This window comes from Hyalella azteca, unplaced genomic scaffold (assembly GCF_000764305.2).
Source record: "Hyalella azteca isolate HAZT.00-mixed unplaced genomic scaffold, Hazt_2.0.2 contig8450, whole genome shotgun sequence".
NCBI classification, from domain to species: domain Eukaryota; kingdom Metazoa; phylum Arthropoda; class Malacostraca; order Amphipoda; family Hyalellidae; genus Hyalella; species Hyalella azteca.
In genome coordinates this window covers 126255-153079 of record NW_025938542.1, presented here as the reverse complement: position 1 = coordinate 153079, position 26825 = coordinate 126255, and the positions used below count along the sequence as shown (strand labels likewise).

Genomic DNA, 26825 nt, shown 5'->3' with positions numbered 1-26825 from the left:
CCAATTTCGGTGACGGCAAAGGGGTCAATCTAATTTTGCAATTTCACAATTCACTGTTTTGTCGTTTCCAGGACGCCTAATTTAGAGGAATCTCGTCACCAGCTGCAGTCCTGTCCGTTCATTGGCTACGAGTAGAGGTGTGTGTGTTCCAACCAATAGCAGGCCGTCTTCACATCACGCCATGTCTTGCTTCAGTCGCTTGCAATGCCAGTTCGTGCAGGATGTTCTAAGTTTCCAGTTCTTAACCTAAACCAATAATATCATGCAGCAATTTTATTCTAATGTTTATTGTTAAATTTACGGAACTTAACATTGAAATTGTTGCTTTCATTAGGTAAAAAATGACATTGACATGATTCAAATAAAGTACTATGAGTACAGTAAGCTCATGCTCCAGCAAGCAACAACCGACCCGAGGTTATCTTGCAGCAATCCAGCAGTGTTGACCTTGCGAGCAGGAAAAGGCCTGCAGTTCTGCAGAATAGCTTGGCAGACTTGGTGCTTGTGCTCTTCAATATTGCAGACTAAATTTGATGTTACACACAGAACAGTAGTTAAACTTGCTCGACATCAGGTTACTGAGGTGAGCATCAGATTTTCGCAAGACCGACAATCGTGCAGAATGATAGGAAGTTCGTAACCAGCCGGCGCTCTCGTAGACTGAGAATGAGGTGATCAAAAGACTTGAAGACTTGAGTTAATTCGAACTAAACTTCAAACTTGCAAATTTCCTTCAGTTGACGTGCAGACTGACCAGTAGTCGTGCCGAATTGACGTGAGCGATGATGTAGACTGCCAAGAGCCCCTGCCAAGAGCAACCCTAATTATGTGTTGAAGATAACGTAAAGTTGAATTTCGTGCACATACTAGGTTTAAAATATGTCAACTGAATTCCTAATATTTAAGAATAAGGTAAATAATAGATTAAATAAGTCGTTTGTCCGATCCTTGAATGAGAGTCACACAAAATATGCATTAAAAAATATTCAAATTAAAACATCTGTATTCCCTTTGGAGGAAAATTTTGCAACGATTGGGTTTACCGAAGATTTTAGAGCTGCATCTTTTTCAATGCATATTTTGACCGACTTTTTCTGAATTGAAGGCTGGCGGTACAAAATTGGGCGATGTTTCGCGCAATGTAATACAAAAGTGCATAGATGACAGTAGATAGTTTACTAGCTGACAGAATCATAGGTGAGACGATTATGCATATGAAGGCTACATCGAAAGTCTTATGGTGTGAAGTAAAAAAAATTGTAGTCACAAAGTGAAACTTTCCGGTTATTTTGCTATAAGACTAAGGTTTGTGTTAGAGAAACACCGAAAGTTGGCTTTGTAGAACGGAATCTACGGAAGGTGGATCTTCGCTTGCGGTCATACCGCAGGTATTGTACGTCTGCCTCTTATGTATTACATGTTTGGAAAAAAATATTTGATGTGACCAAATATACACCAACATACGCAATTCATATGACTAAATGTTGTTACAATTTACCTTCAGAGAGGCTTTTATCGGTAATTTGTCCTCTTCCAATAGATTCAAAGGAATTGAAAGCGAGAATTGTACGTCTGGTAGCTTCCCTTAAAAAACCGCAGTCGCAATGCAGTTAGCAACCGAGCTCGAGTCTTGTTGCTGTGGGAGTCAGCTCTATCTTTATCTGCTTGCACTAGACCGCATAAATTTACCAAAGCTGAGGCCGTATTCGGAGTGGTGGTTACGTTATCTTATGAATTGCAGTCTATGACAGCTCACAATATCTTGCCTATTATCAGATTTCATTCTAGTAAACGTTTGAAAATAATTTTTAAAGCAAGGAATTCTTTTTTAGCGCTGTTTCTCATTTATGGAAAAATGCCCTATTGTATTCGTCATGTCCGTCTGTCCGTGACTTCATGTTTTCGTCGACCAGAAAATGCGCTCTCTGTCACTCACTGCAGTGAGTACTGAGATATATTTTTTTCGTAAGGGGATGATAGATAAAACGAGCCCATGGTTTCGTTTTGCATAGTTATTCACATATATATGGTATAGTCACTTAGTCATTTTTTTTTACTGTAATCATTACGCTAAATAATTAGATGAATTGACGAGCACAGCGTTAAGTGTAGCACTGTTTTACGCATTTCTACTTGAGTTTCCTTAATTCGTGACATTCAAGATATTTCATGCCGAAAAAATGCCCGGAAATGAATGTTTACATGTGAATTTTTTTCTTTATGTACTTAAAACTTCCTTTTACATGCTCTCAGATTAAAGTTTACTCGTTTTTTTTATTACTCACTCATCGCTCATCGATGATTTCTCATAATTAATTTTTCAAAATTCAGTAATCAATATTCATAACTCATTTATTACTCACTATTCTCTACTCCATACTCCCAGAAACACGGAACTTTTAAATCTAGCTTACAAAACCGTTTCTTAATGCATAGGTTGGCAGATATTTCGTCTCTCTAGATAGAAAAACGACGAACGTTTGATAGCAATTTTCTTCCTCTTATCGCACTGGGTAAGAAAAGTTAAACGTTTTTACACAACCTTTTTGTTTTTGCGCGCACTGTATAGAGAAACGATTATATAACGTTTGGACACAATCTTCAAACCCTAGCTGGTCGCACTGGATAGAGAAAAGTCCGACGTTCAAACGCAATTTTCTTTCCCCTTTCGCACTGGATAGAAAAATTTGAACGTTTGGCAGCACTCTTCCCTTCGTCTCACCGGCTAAAAAACGTTCAATGTTTGGAAGCAATCATTCTCGTCGTACTGGATAGGAAAATGTTGAACGTTATGAAGCACTCTTTCTCTAATTGAACATTATTTGAACTGAATATAAAATTTGAACGCTTGGGCAGAAACGTCTTCTCGTCGCACAGGGTAGACAAATGTTAAACGTTTGAAGTAAACCTTTCCTCGTCACACTGGGTAGAAAAACGTGTAACGTTTTGACGTAAACGTTCCTATTCTCACGTTGAGCAGCACGAACCGTCATCATGATAGTCTTGCCATATCACGCGAAGCCAGAGTGATCCATTTTCTGGGCTTTTTAATTTTCCTTTCAGCGGACTTCTATATTTGATTTCTGTATTCGTTTTTCCTTCTGTATTTCTACAGCTGCTGCGTATGTTTTTGGATGCATTAAAGCTGTTCTGGATTCTAACATCTGTATGTATGATTCCTGCATAAGGTAAACATGTTCCTGCCTGCAATTCAATACCTGAATTCCTCGGAAATGTCCGTTTTCCCACTATATCATCAACATAAATAAATACCGACTTAACTAATTCTGTGTTATGGAATTCCTGGATAATGAAATCCAGGACCTGATTTTTGTTATTGTAAATCTCGAATGTTGATACATAGTTCATGGTGATTTGCTCATGTTTCGATGGTTCAGTATTTGATACAATGTGTTATATATCAGGCCACTATAATCTTCAGAACGCGATACTCATGCAGCATATCTTCCGGTACATGTTCGATGATACTTCTAGTGACTGACAGTAATGTCCTCACTCTCTACTTTTGGGGTTATTTTTGAAAACACTAATAGTGACTAAATATAAATTTCACTCATGCTACTTTGATGGTACTTCTAGTGGTTGACAGTAATAATAACACTTGCTTCTATGTGGTGCATGTTTCCATAAAGGCGTCTTGTCAATAACGCATTACCCTTAATTCACACGAAGCTGAGGTCATAATTCGTCTGCGTTTTGTACTCCCACGAACCTCGGAACCAATTGGTCAGTGATCGGTTCTTATGATTACTGTAGAATATGAAGCATTCCAGCACGCACTGTAATGTATACGTAGGTAGGTACTAGGTAGTGTCCCGTCTTGGCGGTCGCCTCGGTACTATGGAGATCTTCACCTCCTAAATGCACTGGTCAACGAAGAAATGTCGAATCATTTTGTCAGAGGTAATTTTGTGTAGGTTGGAAAGCATTTTTGCTGCTTCCAACACCACATTTTTGCAAACGGGATATCGTTATTCTTATTGATTGATTACTAGATTTAATTAGATAATCTGATGTATACCGTGAATTAAGTTTGTGGAGCAAGTTCAGATTAAGTTTGATTTGTGTTGTCGATCGCTATCTCCAAAAGCAATTGAAATGGTAAGAGATAATTTATGTTTCAATTTGAGTGCAAATAAATTAATATAAATTTGACCAAGTGTCGTTTTTCACATGAAATTGTACAATGAATTCTCAGCACAAAAAAAAATAACTTATATACATACGGCTTACTGCTCCAGAGCAATTTGATTGTTTAAAGCTATAGCTTTTTTCTCATCATTAGGAGGTATACGTTCCCATATTTTTTTAGTTAAAGCCAACAAAACACGTTGGCCGTATGGCCGGAGTACAGGTGGCGGCACGCCATCAGCGCGTGCAAGGGCCACCGTCTGCGTGCACATGGGTAACTCGTGTATCTTGAAAGCAAAGGATTCACGTTTGGAGCTTATTTCTCGATTTATGTGTAAATTTTCTTAGTGAATTCTACTTTTTATTCAATCTTACCAATTATGATTTGTGATAACGAAGAAATAATGAACTGTTATGTCTCAACACCTAGTTAGAATTGACTACAAGTAAATGCTGCATGATACGATATTTTCTTTACGGATGAAGCAGAAGTCGTTGCATCCTCTCACTACAAAAATAAAACACAATCAATAAATTAGTCACCCCGATTTTACAGTTGAACAAATTGCTGTCATATCAGATGTGTCGCGAAGTACTGATAAGTATTATCAATGTTGCCCAGAGAGTTGCTGGTGATAAATTTTCATATTGCGGTTGGTGACCGTTAACATCGAGCCCTCATCGATAAACTCTGAAATCGCCGGACTTGTATCATACCCTTATCTATTATCAGTTAACAATACCATTCCCGATGGTCTTGCCAGTGACCCTACCTATCTAAAGGAGGAGAAAATTATTTTGATATAATTTTAGTGATCATAATTCAGCAGACTTTATTGAGGAATTAGTATATACTATATAGGCCGGAAATTAGACGTAAAATTCGCTAATTACTTCTGCGTGGATAAAATATTCACATCCCGGCTATGAATGCAACTTAAATTATCAAATGCACTTACCATAACTCCTACCATCATTTTTCTATACCCATTGCTTTCAGTTCCCATCTGAAGCTTTCTAACTTTACAAATGGGCATCAACAGGAAAAAAGGGAAAATATGGCAGAACCCCTATAATGCCAGTCTTTAATCATATTCATAATACCAGGTTTCATATTGTCATCCACATATGATGAATCATTGATTTTCATACGGACTAAATAACAGATATTATCAATTGCATTTTTTTATTAATTTATAAGTATTGTTTTAGCTGTCCACCACACAATTCTAACGATCATAGTTTCCCATCATTCACTGGTATTAAACTTGGAGCATTGCATATGCAATCATTCTGGAATATTATTCCGGTTAATAATAGGCTTTTGATGTACTATAGTTCAAATCTGCAGCTGCGAGATCACACGCGATTAGAGAACTTGGGCACGCGATCGCTGCATGATGCAGATGCGACTGTAGCTTATATGTTCCCGACGCTTCACAGAGCTGATGAAACGTACAAGCGCTAAACGAGAAACTTCACAAAATTACGGGATTTTAATTAGAGATATTCAATCAAAATCTCGACAATGGCGTAATGGCATCATGAGATGCGTGAATAATGCGTGGGTGCAGTGCATACAATATGTAACCGTGCAGGAAAACTGTATAGAATTCATACAGTAGGTGGCCATGCAGGAAAGCTGTTAAATACACTTAAGCTAGATTGCCCTACGTGCAATTTGTACAAATTCTTACAATATTGACATGTTACTATGACTATTACTTACTATGTACTATTACTACTATTATATGACTATTACTATACTATGATATATTGATATTACAATATTATTACATACTATATAGACATATTACAATATTGACAGTGTATTCATGAAATAAGTGGCCGCGCAAGACAGTTCTAGAGAGCAAATGAAACAATTCTAAATTCTTGGTTAATAAATTCTCGCAAATTTTATACTGAAATAAAATTTGTATTGGCATATTTCAGAATACAAGCTTTCTCACTCCCTAATTGTAGCAAGGCTATTGATAACCGTATTACTTTTGTCCAAGAACGAATTTACAATAAATGTCATCTTATAACAATCCTTGTAAATGATTAAGCTCTACGTGAAATTTACCATAGACTGCATGTTATGGCATCATGTTAAAACTGATGATAATTACTTGCAGTTAACTATACTAGAAAAACGTCAATGCGGTACTAGTAACAACTTTTTCACTTGTAATCATCGTTGAACATACGGCCATTGCTGAAAGAATATTAGAAGCTGCAGTTCACCGTAACCTGCAAGTCATAGCAACGCTGCAGTCTGCAGCTATCACGTGCCTGCTGCATGATCGAGAGCGACCGCTCACTTGCACCAGCGGCAGATGTTGTCGTACGCTTGCTGCTGATGCATGTTGTCATACGCTCGCTGCCGCAGCCCTGCATTTAAAGAAGGAATTAGCTGTTTGACAACCAGTTGTCGCGTCGCGCCACTGAGATTTGTGTGTATATGTAGTAGACCTTACTTCTGCCAAAGGAGATTGGAGTGCTCCCATAATCAAGTGCATCCTGTGTTTTTGTGTCCTCTATTCGGTGAAAGTTAATTTTGTAAGTACTCATGTGTTCGTTCGCATGGATTATTACACGTGTTGCTATATGGCGCGCAAAGATTTATTTAATGTAACAAACTAAATAGCATTGTTCTCAACGATGTGACCTCACCAAACGCCCAACAATTTAATGCTTTTAATTTGGCAGGGCGAGTAATTTTCTCAAACCATTCATGTGTTGAGGAGACGGAGTTGTCTACCATAAATGCTGATAACTTCGCCACAGCCCTTTAGTTGTCAGCCGTCAATAAAAACAATATATTTCCTAAACAAAAGTAAACCACATCTCTCTGGCGCGATCGAAACAGCTTTGTAGTCATCATGTGATTAACGAATACAACAAATCGTTGTTCTGACCACGACCAGTGTTATGCAGTTTCCAGGAACGAGTGTGCAGTTGCAGTTTCTGCTGAGTGACGATTTACATGTCATTGACCGTTACAGTAGGTAGGCAGTTGCCATCTACAGCTGCAACGAGCAAATTTCAATACTACACCAAGTGCAATTTCCTCATTATATGGTCATCAACGGCACGAGTCATTTCCGGCATTATTACCATCAACATTAAAAGACATTTCCAGCATTATTGCCTTCATTACTACAAGACATTTCAGGCATTGTTACCATCAACACGCTAGACATTTCGTAGTATGGAATAAGCAGACTTCATTGATGTGCTACTAAGTACTGTAACTAAAAGTACACACATGTATATTGTAGAAAACGAAATACGTACGTTCACACTTTCAAAAATACTGCTCAACATTTGAAATAAATTTTCAATGGCAATCCAAATTCTTCTTTTTTAATTATCCTTTTCTATTTTTCTTTATTAATTTTTTCTCTATTTTAATTTTCTTCTCTACTTCCCGCTTTTTCATTCTCCACCTCTCCCTATAAAACGAGCCTAAACTCTCTACCCTCGTGAAGCAAATGAGGAGCTATTCTCCGAGGGCTTGGAGTCCCTCAGGTCAAGTATTGACCGTCTGACCGATCACGGGTGCACATGAAGGGTCAGCCTTATATATATAGGGTCCACGGGTCAGTGTTTTCTGGACAAAAGAATGATTCGGTGCATAAACTGCAAAATATTATCGGGTCATGAAATGATATTTTCCAAAAGTTGTCGCTAAAATTATCATCTCGTTGAAGTAATCATACTAGCAGGCAAATTATCATGAAAAGGTAATCCTCTTTGCTCGATAAATACTAATAGTGGCAAGGTAATAATCGATACAAAATAATCAGCGTGACATGATAATCATCGTGGCAAAATAATCACGAGAGCCAAAATTATCATGACCAGAATTTCGTTAGAACTAATTGAAAATATCACGAAAAAATAAACATACTTCCTTGACGATATTTCCCTCATTCTGGATTGGATTATTGATTGGATTTCCTTACCTCGTGACATTATCGTCTCTGGCTGAAGTCAATACATGAGTGACGTGTGTTGGCTGAAGTCAGTACACGTGTCGAGCGACGTGTGTTGGCTGAAGTCAGTACACGTGTCGAGCGACGTGTGTTGGCTGAAGTCAGTACACGTGTAGAGCGACGTGTGTTGGCTGAAGTCAGTACACGTGTAGAGTGACGTGTGTTGGCTGAAGTTGATAAATCGTACCGATTACCTCTCATCTATATGCACATAAAATCATTAATTTGTTTAATGGATTTATATTTTGTTGCCTACTATGTGGCATTGAAAGTTATAGTAATTTTTATCGACTCTTCTCCAATGTTAATTCCAATTTTTTTTCTCTTATATTTATAATGAATACTTTCCTCTTATATTAGTGCTAAACACTTTCTTCTAGAAGCGATCCTAAATACTTTCCTCGCACAGCGTCTAAATATTTCTCCAATATAAAACATGACTATTCTTCCCTAATTTTAATACCTAATGCCTTCATCTAATAATAACCCTTGATACTTTCCTCTAATATTTATCCCTAACACTCACCTCATATTGATCCCAAACATTTTCCTCTAGTATCAATTTCAAGGACTTTCCTTTGATCTTAATCCGAACTATTTTTGCCTAATATATATCCGTGACAATTTCTCCTAATGATTATCTTAAATACTCTCCTCTAATATAAACACAGAATATTACTCGTGGTATGAAAGTTCTTCAACATCTGCTCCCTGAAATACCGCAGGACATTTGAGAGTCGTGTTACCTAGGTTTGTAGTACACATGTTCTGTTGTTATAAGAGAGCGCAAGCCAGGATGTGATAAGTGGCTTTCCATTCGTCTTGTTCGTGCTGAGAAATAGTTTATTGGCATCATAACTGCTAGCGCGTGTCGTTGCATTTCTAGACGTACGTAGACCTTCAATAATCAGAATCCTAAATGATTTAGAACACATCTCCTGAACTATGTTGAATTAAAATGTAAAACATTTTGATTTAAACCAAGTTGTATTATAAGTGACGGGAAGCATGATTTATATTATGAATTTTTTAAAATCCTACGCGTAATACCCTAACCAAAACGATATTTATGTCAATAAATATTTCATGTTTGTGTATACGCCAAATAATTTTGCTATTCACTATGCGAACCTCAGCTCTGTATTTTTTATGTATCGAAGTGACAGTGCGCGACCTCGTCCACATTTGTTTTTCGTCCCAAAGAACCGTCATTACAGAAAAAGCAGATCTCGCGCAGACTTGAATGTCATAGAATGTTCTCTCTGTTGAAATAATTAGTGAGGTCCTCTATTGGAACACCATGAACTTTTCAATTATAAAAATTTGTCATTTCTATTGCAAAAGTTTCTTTTGTCTTGGAAAAATCATTTTTATTATTATTTTTATATTCAGCACGTGAAACGTGTCAGTATTTACATTATATATTTATATATATATTTTAATATTATATATTTAACATGTCAGTATTTATAATGTATATTTTTATATCGTATATAATATTTCACTCGCTATCCAGCAATTATGTTCAACTTTTTTGCATTGGTCACCTGTAATTTAATGATATTTCAACATACTGATAAATTTTTTGCTTTCATCTTTGCGATCTACAGCATCTCTTTTTGTATCATTTTAACTTGTACAATTTTCTATGTAATTTATATAGGTATATGCTTTTTCACTTTCGCTACATTTTTAATATCTGTCAATTTCTTTGCTGATAACGCAGTGATGCGGTATTTATTTTTGTTCGTATATAATGTTAATATTTCTTTTATTCCTTCCCTTCAATTAATTGCAAAAAATATAAATTTCAGTATACACTAAGATAATTTTTCGGTTACTTTTTCCTTTTGCAATTTAGGGTGCATATTTTCCTCCTTAATCTCCATTTGCTAAATTTGTACTTAATATTCCTTAGCTTCTCTGCTATCGTTTTTATCTAGAAATTCTCGCACTGTTTTCTTTCTATAATTAATAATTCGAAAGTTTTATGATAATTAATTACCAATTTTTTCGCAGCCTGCAGCGTGACGTCGAGGATCATGACGATGCAGGGCAGCGGCGTTCTAGTTCTCCTTCAGGCAGGCATGCGTTCTGGAGCGTCCTGCTCGGCTAAGGTCGCGGTGAGTTCTGAAAAAAAAGCTGCTCGTCACGTTCGGTTCATTTCTTTCATCTATGACTAATTTCTCATGTAAAAACAACGATGGAATATTAATTCTCAAGCATGTCCTACCGCGGATTGCATTTCGAGAATACTTGTTATTACGTTTGTAATAGAACGCTTGTTCCGCATTATTTGGTAGCTCACATCAAAAGAGGGCACACCAGCAAAAATCTATGTAATTTTCAGAAATATTTTCATTGCGCTGTTAAATATACGTAACATCATTTGATTGATTTCATTAGTAATTCGAAATTGATGGCTTAGTGTTCTTGATATAAGGACTCGCTGCCTCGAAAAATTACGTGCCTCAGAGATTAGAATTTAATTTGAATACCGGTACTTGATATAATCATCAATTTCTTTCTCATTTCTCAATTACCGGTATACTATATAGGTTCGATGAATTTGATGTATTCAATATTCCATTATTTTTTTCACTTTCAAAAAGTTGTTGTTTCCATAATTCGATATAAGTTTCTATTTTGAATGCGTTATTATTAAATTTTGAATTTTCTACTGCCAGGCTCCAGCGTGCAGCAGAAACATATTCAACAAAGTCCCGCAAAGTGGGGAAGCGTCGAATCCCCTCACAAATTCCTCATCTAGCACGCACACAATCCACGACCGCACCAGCTCCCCATCACGAATCCAACGGAAATCCACTCTCACACTTCACCATAAATCAACAATCCCGCTCCAGCAATCCACTGCCCCAGCAGCTGCTTATCCAAGCCCCCTATCCGATGACATTTACGACCACCCCAAAGTGATCAATGAATCGCTGCCTCACGGCTCCAAGTCTAATGTCATTATCGGCAGAAATGGCATGCCGCTGCAAATTCGCACTCTTCCTAAAATGCCAGGCGTATTTGGCTCAGATCCTTATTGTATGGAGCATTTACCAAAGCTGGACGTGAATCGTTTCAAGAGCGGCCCGTCCAGCACCAGCGCCCTCTCTATGTATTGTTATCAAAGAAAACTCCATATCGATAAGATCTCCAAGTATATGACGCTCATATCTCCAGTGCCTGAAGAAGGCACGTACACGCAGGTTCAGCGCAAGCAGTACAAGGTGGGCAACTGTACAGCTCGGCAAATTGACTTGATTGTTTGAGATTAGTGTCTGTTCTCGGTGTGCGTCTTCTTTGGGATGTTTGTTTTAGAATAGAATAGAATAGAAGTGTCGGCACTGAAGAAATAGGCCCATGGCCTGTTGCCGATTCTTGTTCATAGAATATAATAGAAGTGTCGGCACTGAAGAAATAGGCCCATGGCCTGTTGCCGATTCTTGTAATTTTTGTGACTTGATTCCACAAGGGATCCGGCCTTTGGAACCCGATCTTTCCATAGCTGACGATTGATTGAGAGATAGCTGCTGAACTTATTGCCTGGTCCGTAATTTGCTAGGCATTTCAAAACTGAACATATGATCATATGCTAAAATCATGTATTGTTTTCGGCGTGCTTGTTCTAGGAACGTTTGTTCCCGCATTCCTGTTAGCTTCGTGCATGTTCTATGCGTTCCTGTATTTCGTGTGCGTTCTCAAAGTTCTTGTTCTTTGAGTAGGTACTTGTTCTCGAGGTGATTGTTCTATGCGTGCATGTTCGTAGTGTGTTAGGATCAGTTTACTTTTACCTGACATTGTACCGGGAATGCTGGTTCTTTGGCTTGGGACTTTGAAATCTCATGAATAATATTTGAAGATAAGCTATGCGTACAAACTCTAAACCCTCAATTTTGTTTTCAGTTTAACGCGCATTTCCCCCAAAAAATGTTGCCTAACAATTTATTTCCCCAATATCAATTCAGATTCCATTTTTATCACCTCTTATCACACAATAAACACTAGTGTCAATCTTTCATGTCTAGCCATTTTTTTCATTTTAAACTGAGAAAATTGAATTTCATTGCAATTTTTCATTTATATCTTGAGTCGCGCTCGGTCCCAAGGGATTATTCCTCTGCAAGTTTCATTGAAGTTTTGTTGTATGGCAGGACGCGCGGCCGCTGGTGCTGCTGTACCCATGGCTCATGGCACACGATAAGCACGTCGCCAAGTACACGAGACTCTACACCGACCTGGGCATTGACGTGCTCAGGGTGAACATCACCCCGCTCGACCTGCTCAGACCCGTGCCTCGTGCCCAGGTGCGTTGTGTTGTGTTATTGCCCGGCGCCCAGGTGCATTGTATTCTGTTATTGCCCTGCCCAGGTGGGTTGAGTAGTAGGATCAGCTATCAACGCTTCAGCTATCAAACTATTTCGCACCACAGCGGAAATCCTTCCGCGAGGGAAGCGGAAAACTTCTCAAATTTTTTTATAGCCCAGACGGGACGGGATGTCCCTATGTCTAACCCACAGCTGACTTGGAAGAAGCAGCGTTAGCATCTTAAAGAGACGAATTATAAGGAGGGACTGGTTAAGAGCTACAAAAATGACACCCGCACAAGAGGTCGCTTACACTTGACGTCTTAACGCCAAGTATAAGCGTCCTAACGTACAGAGAAAAAAATGTAAGGAATCTTACCTTACGTAAGAACTTAACCCTATAAGTGTGGGGTTAAGTTCTCTGTGGTACGGCGGGGTTAGATACTGCGAGCTCTATGGCGGGGCGCTCAGGAACAATCCCCCTAGGAACGAGAAAACCCAAAGGACTTTTGACGAGCACCGACAAACGTAAGAAGTCTGCTTGAGGGACCAGGTTGATTGAGCTCAATTATTGCTGCACTCCCAGGCGGATTGAACGTAGTTTTGTGCATGAAAGATGAAGAAGATCGAGGAATGGAGATTTATAATGATGTGTTAAGAGTTGCTTTCTGCCTAAGTATTAGCATGAAATTAAAACATATATTATTTATATATCTGCAAGTTTAATGTAATCCCTCAGGTCGCTGCCAGGGAGGTGCTGGAGTATCTGCTCGCTAACACGTGCTGGCACAAGCTGCTTATACACGGCCTCAGTGTGGGGGCTTACGGCTTCATGGAGGTCATGACTAAGGTGGGTCATGGAGGTCATGATTAAGGTGGGTCATGGAGGTCATGACTAAGGTGGGTCATGGAGGTCATGACTAGGAGTTAGTTGAGTAATAATTTAAGTGAGCTTTTCCTAAGTGATCGTCGTTTTGTAAATTAGTTCGATGTTATCAGTCCTCTAAAGTTAAATTGCACTCTTATTATAACTTTACCAATAATAATAATAATTCAGTGTGACTGATCAAAGATGCCTAGGACGGAAGGACAGTTCGTCATCTAACTTTGGCCTCACCATAATTACTGTTTACTGTATTTATTATTTCTCTTCTTTACAAGTGTATGAATTTTCATGTGAATTAGAAAGCTTTCTACAGCTGAACGACGGCAATGGAGAAATCCGGCTTAAATCGAGCTGTCCCGTTGGTGTATAGCCCCCTCTGTGATAATTTGTTAATAACAATACGGCAATACCTGTTAATAACAATTATCATCAGCATTAATGATAATTTAATACAAATGCTACAATATCTCAGTTAAGATTTGGTACTATGGCATTTTTTTCTATAATTTTAGTTGGACAGTAATCGAAATTTCGGTTTGTTACCTAATCATGCCTCGCATTGACTGCCACGACAGCTTGTTCCCTCTATTATTACCCTCATTCCTGACCCTTGCCTGGCATTGACCGCCCTCAACCCTCGTGTTCAGATGGAGGCCCACGAGGACCGCTACTTGAGCATCAGGCCGCGCTTCATCGGGCAGGTCTGGGACAGCCCCTGCGACCTGCCCGGTCTCAAGGAGGGCGTCTCGCGGTCCATCACCAACAACAGGATCCTGCAGATCAAGATCATGGACGCCCTAGAGTCAGTTCCGCCTTTGAAATGCGCTTTTTGCTGATGTGTTACTATTTCGAATAACGCTTCATATGCTGAAAAATTTTTTGTTAACGTCTTATGATTTAATAGTTATTGGCGTGTTTGGTCATGGTCAAACATGGACAAATAATTGCGTTGTTAGTATTTATATGGAAGAGAATTCATGGCTGGAAGATTTTCAAAAAATGTCAGTAGTTGTTTAATGCCCAAATGTGATAGAGACAATGTTTATTGTAGATCACTGTTGTTTAAATTGATTTCAGTTGTTAGTTTTTGTCTTCATTAATACAATTAATATCAATAGTTATTTTAACTGTACTAATGCAACTGTAGTTGATTTGTCGGTATTAGAATTATTAAAATTATTCTGTAGCCTAACTTGACTCCTGGAATCACATTTTGCCCTCAGTATTAGAATTAATATCAATGGTTATGTATAACTGTACTAATGCAACTGTAGTTGGTTTGTCGGTATTGGAATTATTGGCATATATTATTATATTATTATTATATATTTGTCGGTTATTATTATTATGTTATTAACTTGACTCCTGGTATCGCAGTTGGTTTCTGGAGTTCCGGTACGAGGCGGCAACACGTCACTACGTCAAGACCCAGGACATGTTCCACAAGAACTACTGCCGCGCACCCAGCCTCTTCCTCTACTCCAGAGCTGACCCTGTCTCCGTGCCCTACATCAACACTAACCTCGCCAACTGGTGGCACAAGTACGGCTTCGAGGTACGTAATACCTTCATTGTCTCTCATTTGCTTTTTGGAAAATCATGATATTATTTGATGTTGTGACATTTTATGATGAATTTGAATGAAGTCTAAAAAATAACACTGATGTAAAATCCGTGTTAAAAACAGTTTCGCATGGATTATAATCGATATTATTTTCAGGTATTTGCGAAAGTATTCAACGAGTCAGGACACGTCGGCCACTTCCCTAAATACAAACTAGAGTACACGTCCCACGTACACGCCTTCCTACACCACATCGGCATGCTGCGCTACGCTGGCATCAACTTGGATACGTAAACATAATAAACAAAAACACAAAATAACGTTTAGAAGAGGTAATGAGATTTGTAGATTATTTCCTTCCGGTTACTCTTTATAAGTTTTCCAGAAGCGTTTGCTTGTCACCGAGTCATTTCTTTAAATGGGAATTGAACTTTACGAATATGATTACTGGTACCCGTATATCTGTAACCCATACATACCGATCGCGGGTATCATTACCGGGAAATTTCCAAATTTTAAGAAAAACTGTTGATTTTATTCCTTATGTTAAATGTACTATTGATCCATTTTGTAAATTAGCTTATTTGTCGTGTTAAGTTACATTTTGTTGGATAAATACTAGCATAGCAAACCAAATAAATTGATGAAGAACGTTTTACCCATATTCCTATTCAACACTCGAGTGTATTTAACTTAGGCTCGTATATAGAGAAACAACACGTCTTACCTTCGCTGGTAGTACGCATTCCGTTCACATTTTTATTAGTATCTTCTCATACATATTAGTGACTTCTCGTGTATGGAGAAGTTGCGTATCAATTAACCGTCTTGTCTCTACGTCACATTGTTGTTCGATATGTCTTATTTGTGTCGCAGAGTTGTATCGTCGCCGGAACGTTAGTTGTTAAAATATATTTATTTTAATCGATACGAATTCGTTACTGTGATTCTAACCAAATTGGCCTTATCGTAATAAGCTTTCACTGATAAAAATTATTAGGCTTTTGAAAAAAGCTTACTTATTAAGCTTTAAAATTACTAAGCTGAATTAAGCTTTCATTGCTTTCGGTTGGAACTATGAGGATTAACTGGAACTATGAGGATTAATAAGCATCCAAATGTATTATTGTGTTTCCATGCTGCTGAAATATGATTCCACGTGATGTAGGAGCCACTCGTCTTAGACTAAGATTGCTCATCCACCATCGATGTTCGATGAACTAAGTGTGCATTTTGACGGCGTTCATAATTTCATTCGAGATATTTTTTCTAGCTGATGCATATAATCGTTAGTGCATTTGTGCTTCATTGGTTTTGGGGCTCAAAATTCGCCACGACGAATGGGGAAACCTGGAGCGCACGTATCTTGGACGACTTGCAACTGATCTTTATTAAGAGATACCTATACACTTGCAGCAAACGGATCTCTGGAGGGCTGTAGCTGAGCTTTCAAAAACCCTTATAAATTATATGTTCAAAGGTCCACTCCCTCACTTTTAAATTTCCATTCACACGTTACGTACGCTAATTTACTTTAAATTCATTACTAGTTTGGTATTTTCACCTGTTTTTTATGTTTCAAAATTGTATTCTCTTCGTTCCGAGGTTTATGATTGTTTTCTCACTCCACTGCGTAATTTGATTTTAATTCCTGCTCAAAATTGAAATTCATTCTGCACCACGTAATGGATACCGCACCTGGCAACAAAGTTATTTTTACCTACGATACAAATAAATTAGAGCTTCGTGTGATGCTACGCACATTGTGTTTATCAGTTCGTTGTGGTTATTTAAATCACATTTAGGTGTTGTAATTAGCTTGGTGATGGCTTCTTGAAGACATCAACTATTATTGTACGCACAATTATGTGCGCAAATTATGTTAACGTTTTTTGTAGAATGTTTTTTTTATATTTAATCATTAAATTGTTATTTCTTTATTGTTTCGTGTGTGAAGTTGACTCTAAGTGGTCGTACAAAATCAAGTTTGAGTTAATTCATATTGCGTCCATACTCACCCTGTCAAGTATCTTCTCAAATTACAGACCTTAAGTTTTAATACGTACTGAAATTCGAGTTACCTCGGATACTCCAACGCTTACGAAGCACATGGATATATGAGATTATTTCTTTCTGAATTGTTAAGTTACCCTATCAAAAAATGTTGTATTTATTGTCTCACTTTCAGTGATATTAGCGCTATAAGGATTTGCAATTGTGGTAATAATCTATTTTAATACATTTTATTTTTGTTATCTGGATAATAGTTATCATTATTAATTGTATTTTAAGGGAAAATAGCACGATTGTTTTCCTTATCGACATCTATCAGTCCTTGAAATGATTCTAAATTTAGTACCGAGATGGTTTCGTACATTCCAACGTCCTCTTCCATCTACTGTTTTACATGTTGTTTCCCAAGAAATAGACTTATAATTCATCATTTACGAATAACGACACCTTGCTTTTAACGCGAAGTTTAGGTTCGCACTTTACGTTTGTGTACTTGTCGTATTTATTACTTTTTTTATCTCGGCTTCGACATTTTCCTGTATGGTTTTTCGACATTTATTTTGTATTTGTGTCTCTCAGTAAATATTTCTCCGGATTAAGATTTAATTTCTGCCTGATGAGCCTTCTGGTTCCACCTGACGTACTGATAGGTTCCTCTTGACACTGCTGGGTTACAGCGCATCAATCCGCAACTGAGATTGGACATTCAAACGTAAATTGCACGTCTGCAGTCTGCACGTCGCAGGTTCTACCCTCACATGTGCTACCCTCGTCTGCAGTCTGCACGTCGCAGGTTCTACCCTCACACGTGCTACCCTCGTCTGCAGTCTGCACGTCGCAGGTTCTACCCTCACACGTGCTACCCTCGTCTGCAGTCTGCACGTCGCAGGTTCTACCCTCACATGTGCTGCCCTCGTCTGCAGTGCACGTCGCAGGAGCTGCCGTCACGTCACTGTATTGTGGCTCTGCAGCGGCACGGCAGCTCGCCTGCTCTGGTCGCTACTCGCACGGCCAAAATAATTTAGGAATAAAGCTTGAGTTGTTTCCTGAAATTATTGCAAATAGTGGCTTTAATTATGACATTTATACCATAGCACTAGAACAGGAGGCATAATTCAGTAGCAAAGGAAGCAGCAGATACATTGAATAATTGGTGCACCTGGAGAGAAAGCAGTTCGCATGTTAATATTGTGCTGCGTGGACAAAATGATGAAGGTTATCTTATAAATTACACATGTTTCAGCTAATTTATCCGGTATCTCTTAACTAGTTTTGATTTTTTTCCGTAGTAATGTCGGATCATTAGTGACTATTAAATGGCGGCGTTTATTTCGCTATTTCTGTTTATCGTCAATTATTATTAGATGACAGATTTTTTTTTGAAAAACGAACGATTAATGACCAGAGAATGTATTACCTTCCAATTTTCAGGGAGTAGAAAAATTCTCCAGATGAAGTTAATAGATCAAAAGGCAGGTCTCAGCAAGTACTTATAATATATTTAACGACGTTTCGAAAGTATCAACATTAATTTTCAAGTTATACGAAGCATTGAACAATGAAATTTCGGTGTAGATTCATTAAAATGTATTTATGTCCACTATAAGGGACATAAATACATTGTAAACCCCGAATAAATACATAAATACTACAAACCCCGAAAAACTCTTATTCTATGGTTTTCAAACCATGGGTTTGGCTTTAAAACCCCGAAAAACCCTCATTCTATGGTTTTCAAACCATGGAACACAACACATCGTCATCATGCAGTGCTGGAGGAACCCACCAGCATCGTCATCATGCAGTGCTGGAGGAACCCACCAGCATCGTCATCATGCAGCGCTGGAGGAACCCACCAGCATCGTCAATGGGGATTGGACTCCAGCATCTGTTTGCAAATTACTGAAATTGTCTGAATTTTGAGATAGTTTTCAGAGTCATTTTCCGTTTCAAAATTTTCGTCTTGCATCCTATTTACGTGTATTATGTACTTATGTCCACCAAAATTTCATTCTACAATGCTTCGTATAACTTGAAAATGTATGTTGATACATTCGAAACGTCGTTAAATATATTATAAGAACTTGCTGAGACCTGCCTTTTGATCTATTGCCTTTTGATCTATAAACGTCATTTGAAGAATTTTTCGACTCCGTGAAAATTGGAATACAATACATTTTCTGGTAATTTCATCGTACGTGTTATCTTCGATTCTAGACAAGACAGTGATGATGAGAGTGACATCATGAGACTACACAGTATTTCAACAACTTTCAAGCAAATTTCTTTGTTTAAATCTCTATTGAATTACTAAATCATTATAAGTTTTTATGCTCAATACCATGAGGCATTAAAGGCAGCAAACATCCACTCGAAATTAGGCTAATTTGCTCGAAATTAGGCTAATAAAAATGTAATAATACTTAAATAAAAAATACAAACATAATAAAATATAATTATACTACTTGGTTAATACTCAATTATTCGTTTCCAATGCGTTGATATTAAATGCGTATGTCTTAAATGTTGTTGTTGTTTTGTCTGCTTCTTGAGGAAGTGGAGTCGTCCTCCATGCACCTCACGGCTCAAAGAGGCTCCCTCGTCTGGCAAGCCAAGCTGTAATAAATAAAGCCATTAGGCGATATATTTGTGTCATATGAAAGTTATATTGTGCACCTGGTTAGTCTACAGGTTAGTAACCCTTACCTAGCACTAAGCTTGTCATTTGGACACAAGGATTCATAGGGCCAAATGGTCCAGCCTGGGCGTATGGCTTAAATATTCATCGAAATATAACATAGAATACGAAAATCGTGAGCACGGACTCAAGTAAAATTAAACTTTATCTCTAAAATAAATTTTTTAATTAATACATGACCAAGTTCATTTAGTTCGGCTGACCAGTGATGTGAGCGGTCATAACTATTTATGTTATTTTTTTATGTTACGTAATGAAGTAATTCGAACGGTCAACTTTATGATATATGGACAAACTAACATGTCATATATATATTTTTACATATACAAGGCATTCACAATTATTTAGGTATAAAACTGAAAAAAGTTGCAAGTAATTATTAATTTATTGAAATAACATCAACGAACGCAGTCAACGCCTGATTAATAGAGATATATTCGGTCCTTTGCATCTGATGCGAAGGACCGAGTGATGGATGACACGGCCTTTGTTGTAGACTGTTGCAGCAAGGTACTCAACACATCGATTGATGTTATATCTTGCAAGAGGCTACGCTCGAAGGATGCTGCTGGCAACACCTTCAGACCTCTGCTGGTGACTGTAAAGGGTTCTGCTCAGTTCTGGAGCGTGCTGAAAACAGCGAGAAAGCTTGGAGAATCCGCTGATTACAAGTCAGTTTTTGTAAAAAATGATTCCGCCCCCTTAGAAAGGGCGGTTTTTCGCAAGAAGTGGCAGGAGAGAATCAGGCGGAAAGGCACGGAAAATCAGGTCTATCACTTCCAAGCTGCCAAGACAACACCGGCTGCTCACGGACAGTCAGAGGAGATGGAGGACAAGTAATTAGTAGGAATGATGTCCGTAGATTTTCTGTGAACAAGGCACGAAAAGGAAAAGAATCGGCGACAGGCCACATCAGGCCTACACTTCAGCGCCGAGATCAATATGTTATGTTATGTTAATGAATATTCGCCTAAATTTCTCGTCATTACAAAAACCGAAATATGTTTCACGAGAAAGCAAGAATTATTTTCTTCTAAGATAATGTCGATAGTTTGTAATTTGTTTGGAACGCATACGTCAGCGCTCGCACAGACGGCATTAAATTGGCTATTATTACAACACTTCTCTTTAACTTCACTTGCTGTTTGTCTGCCACAAATCTTGTAATCAAAATTTAAAACACTTCTACTTATCCCATCGATCTGAAATTTTGAACACTTGTGTAAAGTTGGAGACAATTCATGAATCATATGTCAAAATAAAAGATTTTTAAAGCATTTTTTTTCAACATTAAAAAAATTGGAAAAATAATTTTGTCAGCTACAAATCTTATAACTGATATTTGACACACTTTTACCTGTCTAATTGAGCTGAAATTTTGCACACTTGTGTGAAGTCAGAGGCAATGCTTGAATCAATTAACAGAATAAATAATTTTGAGAAAAAAAATTTATATAAGAAAATTGAAAAATTAATTTTTTTACTTCATTTATTTTCTCATAAAAAAAAATTTATATTAAAAAATTGAAAAATTAATTTTTTTAATATTCGAAAATTAAATGAGAAATTCATTGTACATCTGTAAGATTGGAGGCACTGGATTCTTTGGAAGTGTTGTCTTTAAAAAGTAATTTTTAAACGTATATTTTTGTTTGCCTGTCTGTCTGTCTGCTACAAATCTTATAATCGATATTTAACACACTTCTACCTGTTTAATCGATCTGAAATTTGGCACACTTGCGTAAATTTGGAGACAATGCATGAATCAATTGACAGAATAAATAATCTATCAAATTAAATTTTTTTTTCATTATTAAAAAAATTAAAAAATAATTTCGTCTGCTACAAATCTTATAATCCATATATGACACAATTTGACCTGTCCAATTGATCTGAAATTTTGCACAATTGCATAAAGTCAGAGACAATGCATGAATCAATTGACAGAATGAATAATTTTGAAAATGTACAAAATTTTGGTATCATAAAAAAATTTTGAAAAATAATTTTTTTTCAATATTTGAAAATAAAATTAGAAATTCATTGTAAATGCATAACATCCAAGACACTGGATTGTTCAGAAGTGTTGTCTTTAAAAAGTAATTTTCAAACGCATATTATTTTTATACCTAATTTCTTTCGATTTATTCTGCTTCTCTTCTTTTTATGTGTCAGCCATGAAAGGAAAATATCAATAAGAAAAAACGGAATATTGGTAAACTCACATTCATACAAAATACACTTATCTTAAATTTGATAATATAAAAAAGAAGAAAAAGTAATGATAAAAGTTTCGAAAGAAAATAAGAATTGGTTCATTCCTTATTTTCAGTGTTCATTGTTATAGAAAAAGTCTTTCACCTTAATTCTTTCAAAATCCTTCCTAAAAAGTGCCCTTTTGCGATTACATTTATCTATTCAGAAAAAAACGGGACTAAAGGTCGTTTTTTTACGTCGGTGGGAAATTTCTTCCTAACAGCTGCGCTCGAGTTTGCCCATGTTTGCCGCTCAACAAGCATACGATAGTTTGATAAAAAATATTTGCAGAAAATATGCAAGACAAGGTGTCGTATACGTGGCCTTCACCGCGGCAAAACAATTTGTGCAAGCTGCACTTGTTCGGCGCACAGCGGGCGAGCTTTAATTTCCGACTTAATCTGAAGGAACAACACATAACTTTTTCGTTCAGTGAAGCAGATGAGATCTTTCAAAATGTCTAATCATTCTAAAGAATTAATTCATGGTATATTTTCTTCTCTATAAGTGAAAATACACATGGCAGAACTCACGGAAGTGCGTTGGTGCGACATAAATATTATGTTTTTCTTACTGATTGAAGTAAATTATCAGATCTATTAGGCAAGGAAGGTCAGAAAGCGTTCTAATAATCTTCATAAGAAACTTTTAATTTTAAACTAAAAAAATCTTGAACTTTGCGTAGCATCAGTATTATAAACTTGAAAGATTCAAGTCTGGAATGATCACAACCTTAAGTTTACATGCCGTTCGTACACTTCAGGATTTGTATTTGCGTAAGTTCACTTCATTAAGGTAATTTTCCAGTTTTGTCTCATGACAGGGAGCATCATCAAATTCACTAATTCAAATCGAGCATCACTAATTTTATTTCAATGCGGCAGCAAAAAATCAAATCGGAGAAAACCTCCAGCTTATCCCTAAGTTTTCTCAGATCATGTGCTGAATTTGACATGTGCTGACCAATTGATGTATTAATTTATTTATTAATTCATGATATTAGTTCTATTGATTGTTCCTAAATTGTATTTGCGAGTTGAACATCACACGTTTTATTCCTCAATTGGAATCTTCTTTTTGAATAAGTTTCTTTGAACTACAGGGAGAGCCTTTATTTTGCTGCGTTTGATTGCTCGAAACTAATTTTTCCCCTACAATTGCAGCGATGGTGTCCCTCGAAGCTCACAAAAAAGATTTAAACTTGCGTGATCTCCACACCAAACTTACATGAAGTTGCCTACAACTCATTAAGCAAATAATGCGTGCTCCAAACTCGTTAAAATGTTCACTAACCAAGTATTATCGTTGAGTGTCGCTCCCTTTCACACTTGCATTGTCGTGTTAACTAAAATCTGCTGAGGTCATGCGAACTCTGTTGGTTACCGACCACACGACTTATATTGTATCAATACGAGAGAAATCGGGAGGATCGAGAGTCGATCGCACCGTGATGTAGTATTAGGCACTTCGCGAAGTGGCGTGAAGTGCATAAGTCCAAAAGACGTTACGTGAAGTGTCGTCAAGTGCATAAGTCCAACAGACGTTGCGTGAAGTGGCGTGAAGTGCATTAGTCCAACAGACGTTGCGTGAAGTGGCGTCAAGTGCATAAGTCCAACAGACGTTGCGTGAAGTGGCGGCAAGTGCATAAGTCCAACAGACGTTGCCTGCAGTGGCGGCAAGACCAGAGTATGCCTTTTATTTACAATAGTTTTATGTGTTTTTTCAATGTGCTGAGGCAGGGTTGCCAGACGGTCTTTTTTTCCGGGCAAATTACTCGATTTAGCTTTTCAGTTACGTTGGCCGGTTAAAATTTATGTCAGGGGTACTTCCTAATTAAAAAAAAATAATAATAATAAATTGAATTTTTAAATCCGAACCTACAAATATACTAGTAAACCTTGAGTTATAGGTCTTTTTTGGCCTTTTTTTTTGTTAGCCAACTTGGCCGCTTTTTAAGCAATCTGGCAACTTTCTGATGAGGCCCTCATTATCAAGAGCGAGTCTGCAGCTATCAAGCTCCAAACTACTGGATTTGCCCGGATGCTGAAATTATTTTCAGAGTAATTTTAAGCTTCGATTTCAAATTGTATACACAATACCCTCAATTTGTACCACTGTCATTTTCAAAAGTTTAATTTCAAGTGCTGCAAAACCAGCTTGATAATGAACATTGTATATTCGAAACGTCACATTCCATTAAAATTTCATTTGTTAACCTATTTTTTGATCCTCAGGTGCCAGCAAGAAATTTGGTTCGACACATTGATAAAACAAATAGGAAGATTGTTAATAAAAGGAATGCTCTGCATGGTCTTCAATCAATCTTGCATACAAGAAAAGCTTCTGCTGAATTACACCAATCTTTGGAAAATATGAATAATCAGTAGTATATGGTAGGAGGTTATACTGCAAAATGAGATAAAACAACTTTAATGTGAATTAATCAAAGCCAAATCATCATCACTGCCGCACACAGTATGAAGATTGAATTATTTATCGAGTATTATTTTAGTTAAATTGATGGATGGTAGAATTACGGCGGCAGGATTTCCTGGATAACAGACTAACTAGTAATAAAATAAATACGGCGAAAGAATGACGGATTATCTCAACATGTGATAGGCAAAATTTTTTGTTCAAAAATGATATTTTGAAGCGAGACTTACATATGTTAGTTGCTGGCGCAACATTCGTTACCATATATTTGCCACAAACCGATCGTAGTCCTCAATAATGTTAATTTAATTCATTTATCAACAGTGGATAATTATCTTATAAATTACCTTCGCACGAAGACAGAGCAATTGTTAATGGAGCTTGTTATATATTTTCTTCACAGTAGTGTATGTTGATTATTGTGCCTCAATTTGGTAATGAAGATAAACTAATGAAAATAATATCAGTCTGTATTTACGTCCACGTAGCATTTTAATTATAATTAGTTAAATTAGTCAACTGCATTACATTGCCACTAGCCATATAAATTTATTAGGCTGCGGGTATTGACTATTGGACAAGAACAATAATTAATGGGTATCAACATATCGCTGCTGGAGGAAGCGGCTGTGGTGGTTGAGGCATAGATATTCTATGGGTATTGGGAGGGTAAATGGGTAATATGGAATTATTATTTTACATAGGAAGTGCTTCTGAAAATCGGGTATAATGGTGAATGGGTATGCGGGATTTTATTGCATTTAGAACGAAATTCATGGCAATAGCTTTGTGAAAAAATTGCATAGGACGTAACGCATAGGAAAATAATAGCTAGCATGAATGAATTTGGAAGTAGCGATTAATTATTAACTATACGATATCGAACGTTGCGAATTTGGTAGTTTTTGGTGTCATGAGACCTCCCTCTACCGCCATATACCAGATAGAAATTGGCCTCTTTATAAATTTACTAAATCAGTTTTTCCTAGGGATTGATCCTTGAGCCATCGCCAGCAAAAACAAACCATTCAACCATGCACTTTTTGCTAGATTTTTCCTCTAATAAGCGGAGCTGTGCCGCCTTGGCTGACTCAGCGGGCTGTGCCGCCTTGGCTGACTCTGCGGGCTGTGCCGCCTTGGCTGACTCTGCGGGATGTGCCGCCTTGGCTGACTCCGCGGGCTGTGCCGCCTTGGCTGACTCAGCGGGCTATGCCGCCTTGGCTGACTCTGCGGGCTGTGCCGCCTTGGCTGACTCTGCGGGCTGTGCCGCCTTGCTGACTCTGCGGGCTGTGCCGCCTTGCTGACGCTGCGGGCTGTGCCGCCTTGGCTGACTCTGCTGTCTCGGCCGATAAAAAAGAAAACTCTGAGGAAAGAGTGGCCTATAAAGTTTACGCTGCGTGTAGCCATTAAAATTTCTACTAAATGTATTTGTAATTTTTGTAATCTGAATGGTTTCATTGGTTTTACTGTAAAAATCTAGAACACATGCGTGAGAACAGACTCAGGGAAGTGTAATTTTTCTGCCTTCGATGTTATTTTCTTTTTCTGAGCACTGCAGAATTAGGAGCAAGAGTTGCCGCAGAGAGTCGCAATCAATAATTCTTCTTATTATCTTTTATATTTTACGTCATACGAGAGAGTAAAAAAAGCTTTTCCATTACAAATTGAGTATAATTAATTACTTTGCATTCATATTGGATCTTTTCAAGCTATTGCCTTCTTAATTGACAGTCAAATTATCATAGTAACTCAAACTATCTGCAAAATAATTAATCAATGTCACCTGGGTTTACGTTTGAGACTTTGTTATCGTGCCTTTGTCGATTATCAATCATCTGCCCACCGTTAAATTCTAGCACCCTCATGCTCAGTAACTAAAACGTGAACTAAGTGAATGGTGTGGTGGTGATGCCGAAATGAACGCTCTTTACGTATTTTCTCGAAATACAGAAATACCAATATTTCTTCGAATAGTATTATCAACTTGATGTAACCAAATCACATTAATGTTAGACGGTTTTCTTTTTCATGCTCAATTTGGCATAATACGAAATGCTCTAAACAAAATTATCACATATGATACATTTTTCGACTGCAATTTACTGCTTTCATTTGCTGAATTTTGGAACATATTCCTAAATAAATGTTTCCCGCAAAACGAGACACTTTCCTGCAAAAGACTAAAAGTTTATAAATTTTCCGTTATTTATCTTTGCTCTTCAAAAGGTTAGACAATCTCTAAAAGAAAGAAAAAAGTTGAGACAAAAGGTTAGACGAATTGTACTTCTTGGAGCACTAAAATGACGGCAGTTCATGAAATTTTAATTTAAAAAATATCTCACGAATTTTTTTTAAATAACGTGCAACGAATTGAGTGAAAAAACTGGTCCGATCCTTTGCTCCTTCCGTATTCATTTGTCCTCTGAAGTGTGCGTGGTCTTTGTCTTAGTTTCTTTACTTCCGACGTTTTCCTTTACTGTTTCTGTTTGGATCAAATTCACTTAAC

General features: G+C 37.3%; 1 protein-coding gene across 2 annotated transcripts; it reads left to right on the top strand.

Moving 5' to 3' along the window:
- Positions 1 to 362: 362 nt before the first annotated feature.
- On the top strand, positions 363 to 17524 carry LOC108680707. 2 transcript variants are annotated; one of them, XM_018169593.2, is made up of 8 exons: positions 363 to 583; positions 10173 to 10276; positions 10841 to 11389; positions 12314 to 12466; positions 13206 to 13316; positions 14000 to 14154; positions 14730 to 14907; positions 15073 to 17524. In XM_018169593.2, the coding sequence occupies exons 2-8, from the start codon at positions 10196 to 10198 to the stop codon at positions 15208 to 15210; spliced, it is 1365 nt and encodes a 454-aa protein (XP_018025082.1). In that variant the 5' UTR covers positions 363 to 583; positions 10173 to 10195; the 3' UTR covers positions 15211 to 17524. The 2 variants fall into 2 exon arrangements, with proteins under 2 accessions (XP_018025082.1, XP_018025081.1); XM_018169592.2 differs by lacking the exon at positions 363 to 583 and adding an exon at positions 6569 to 6714.
- Positions 17525 to 26825: the final 9301 nt, after the last annotated feature.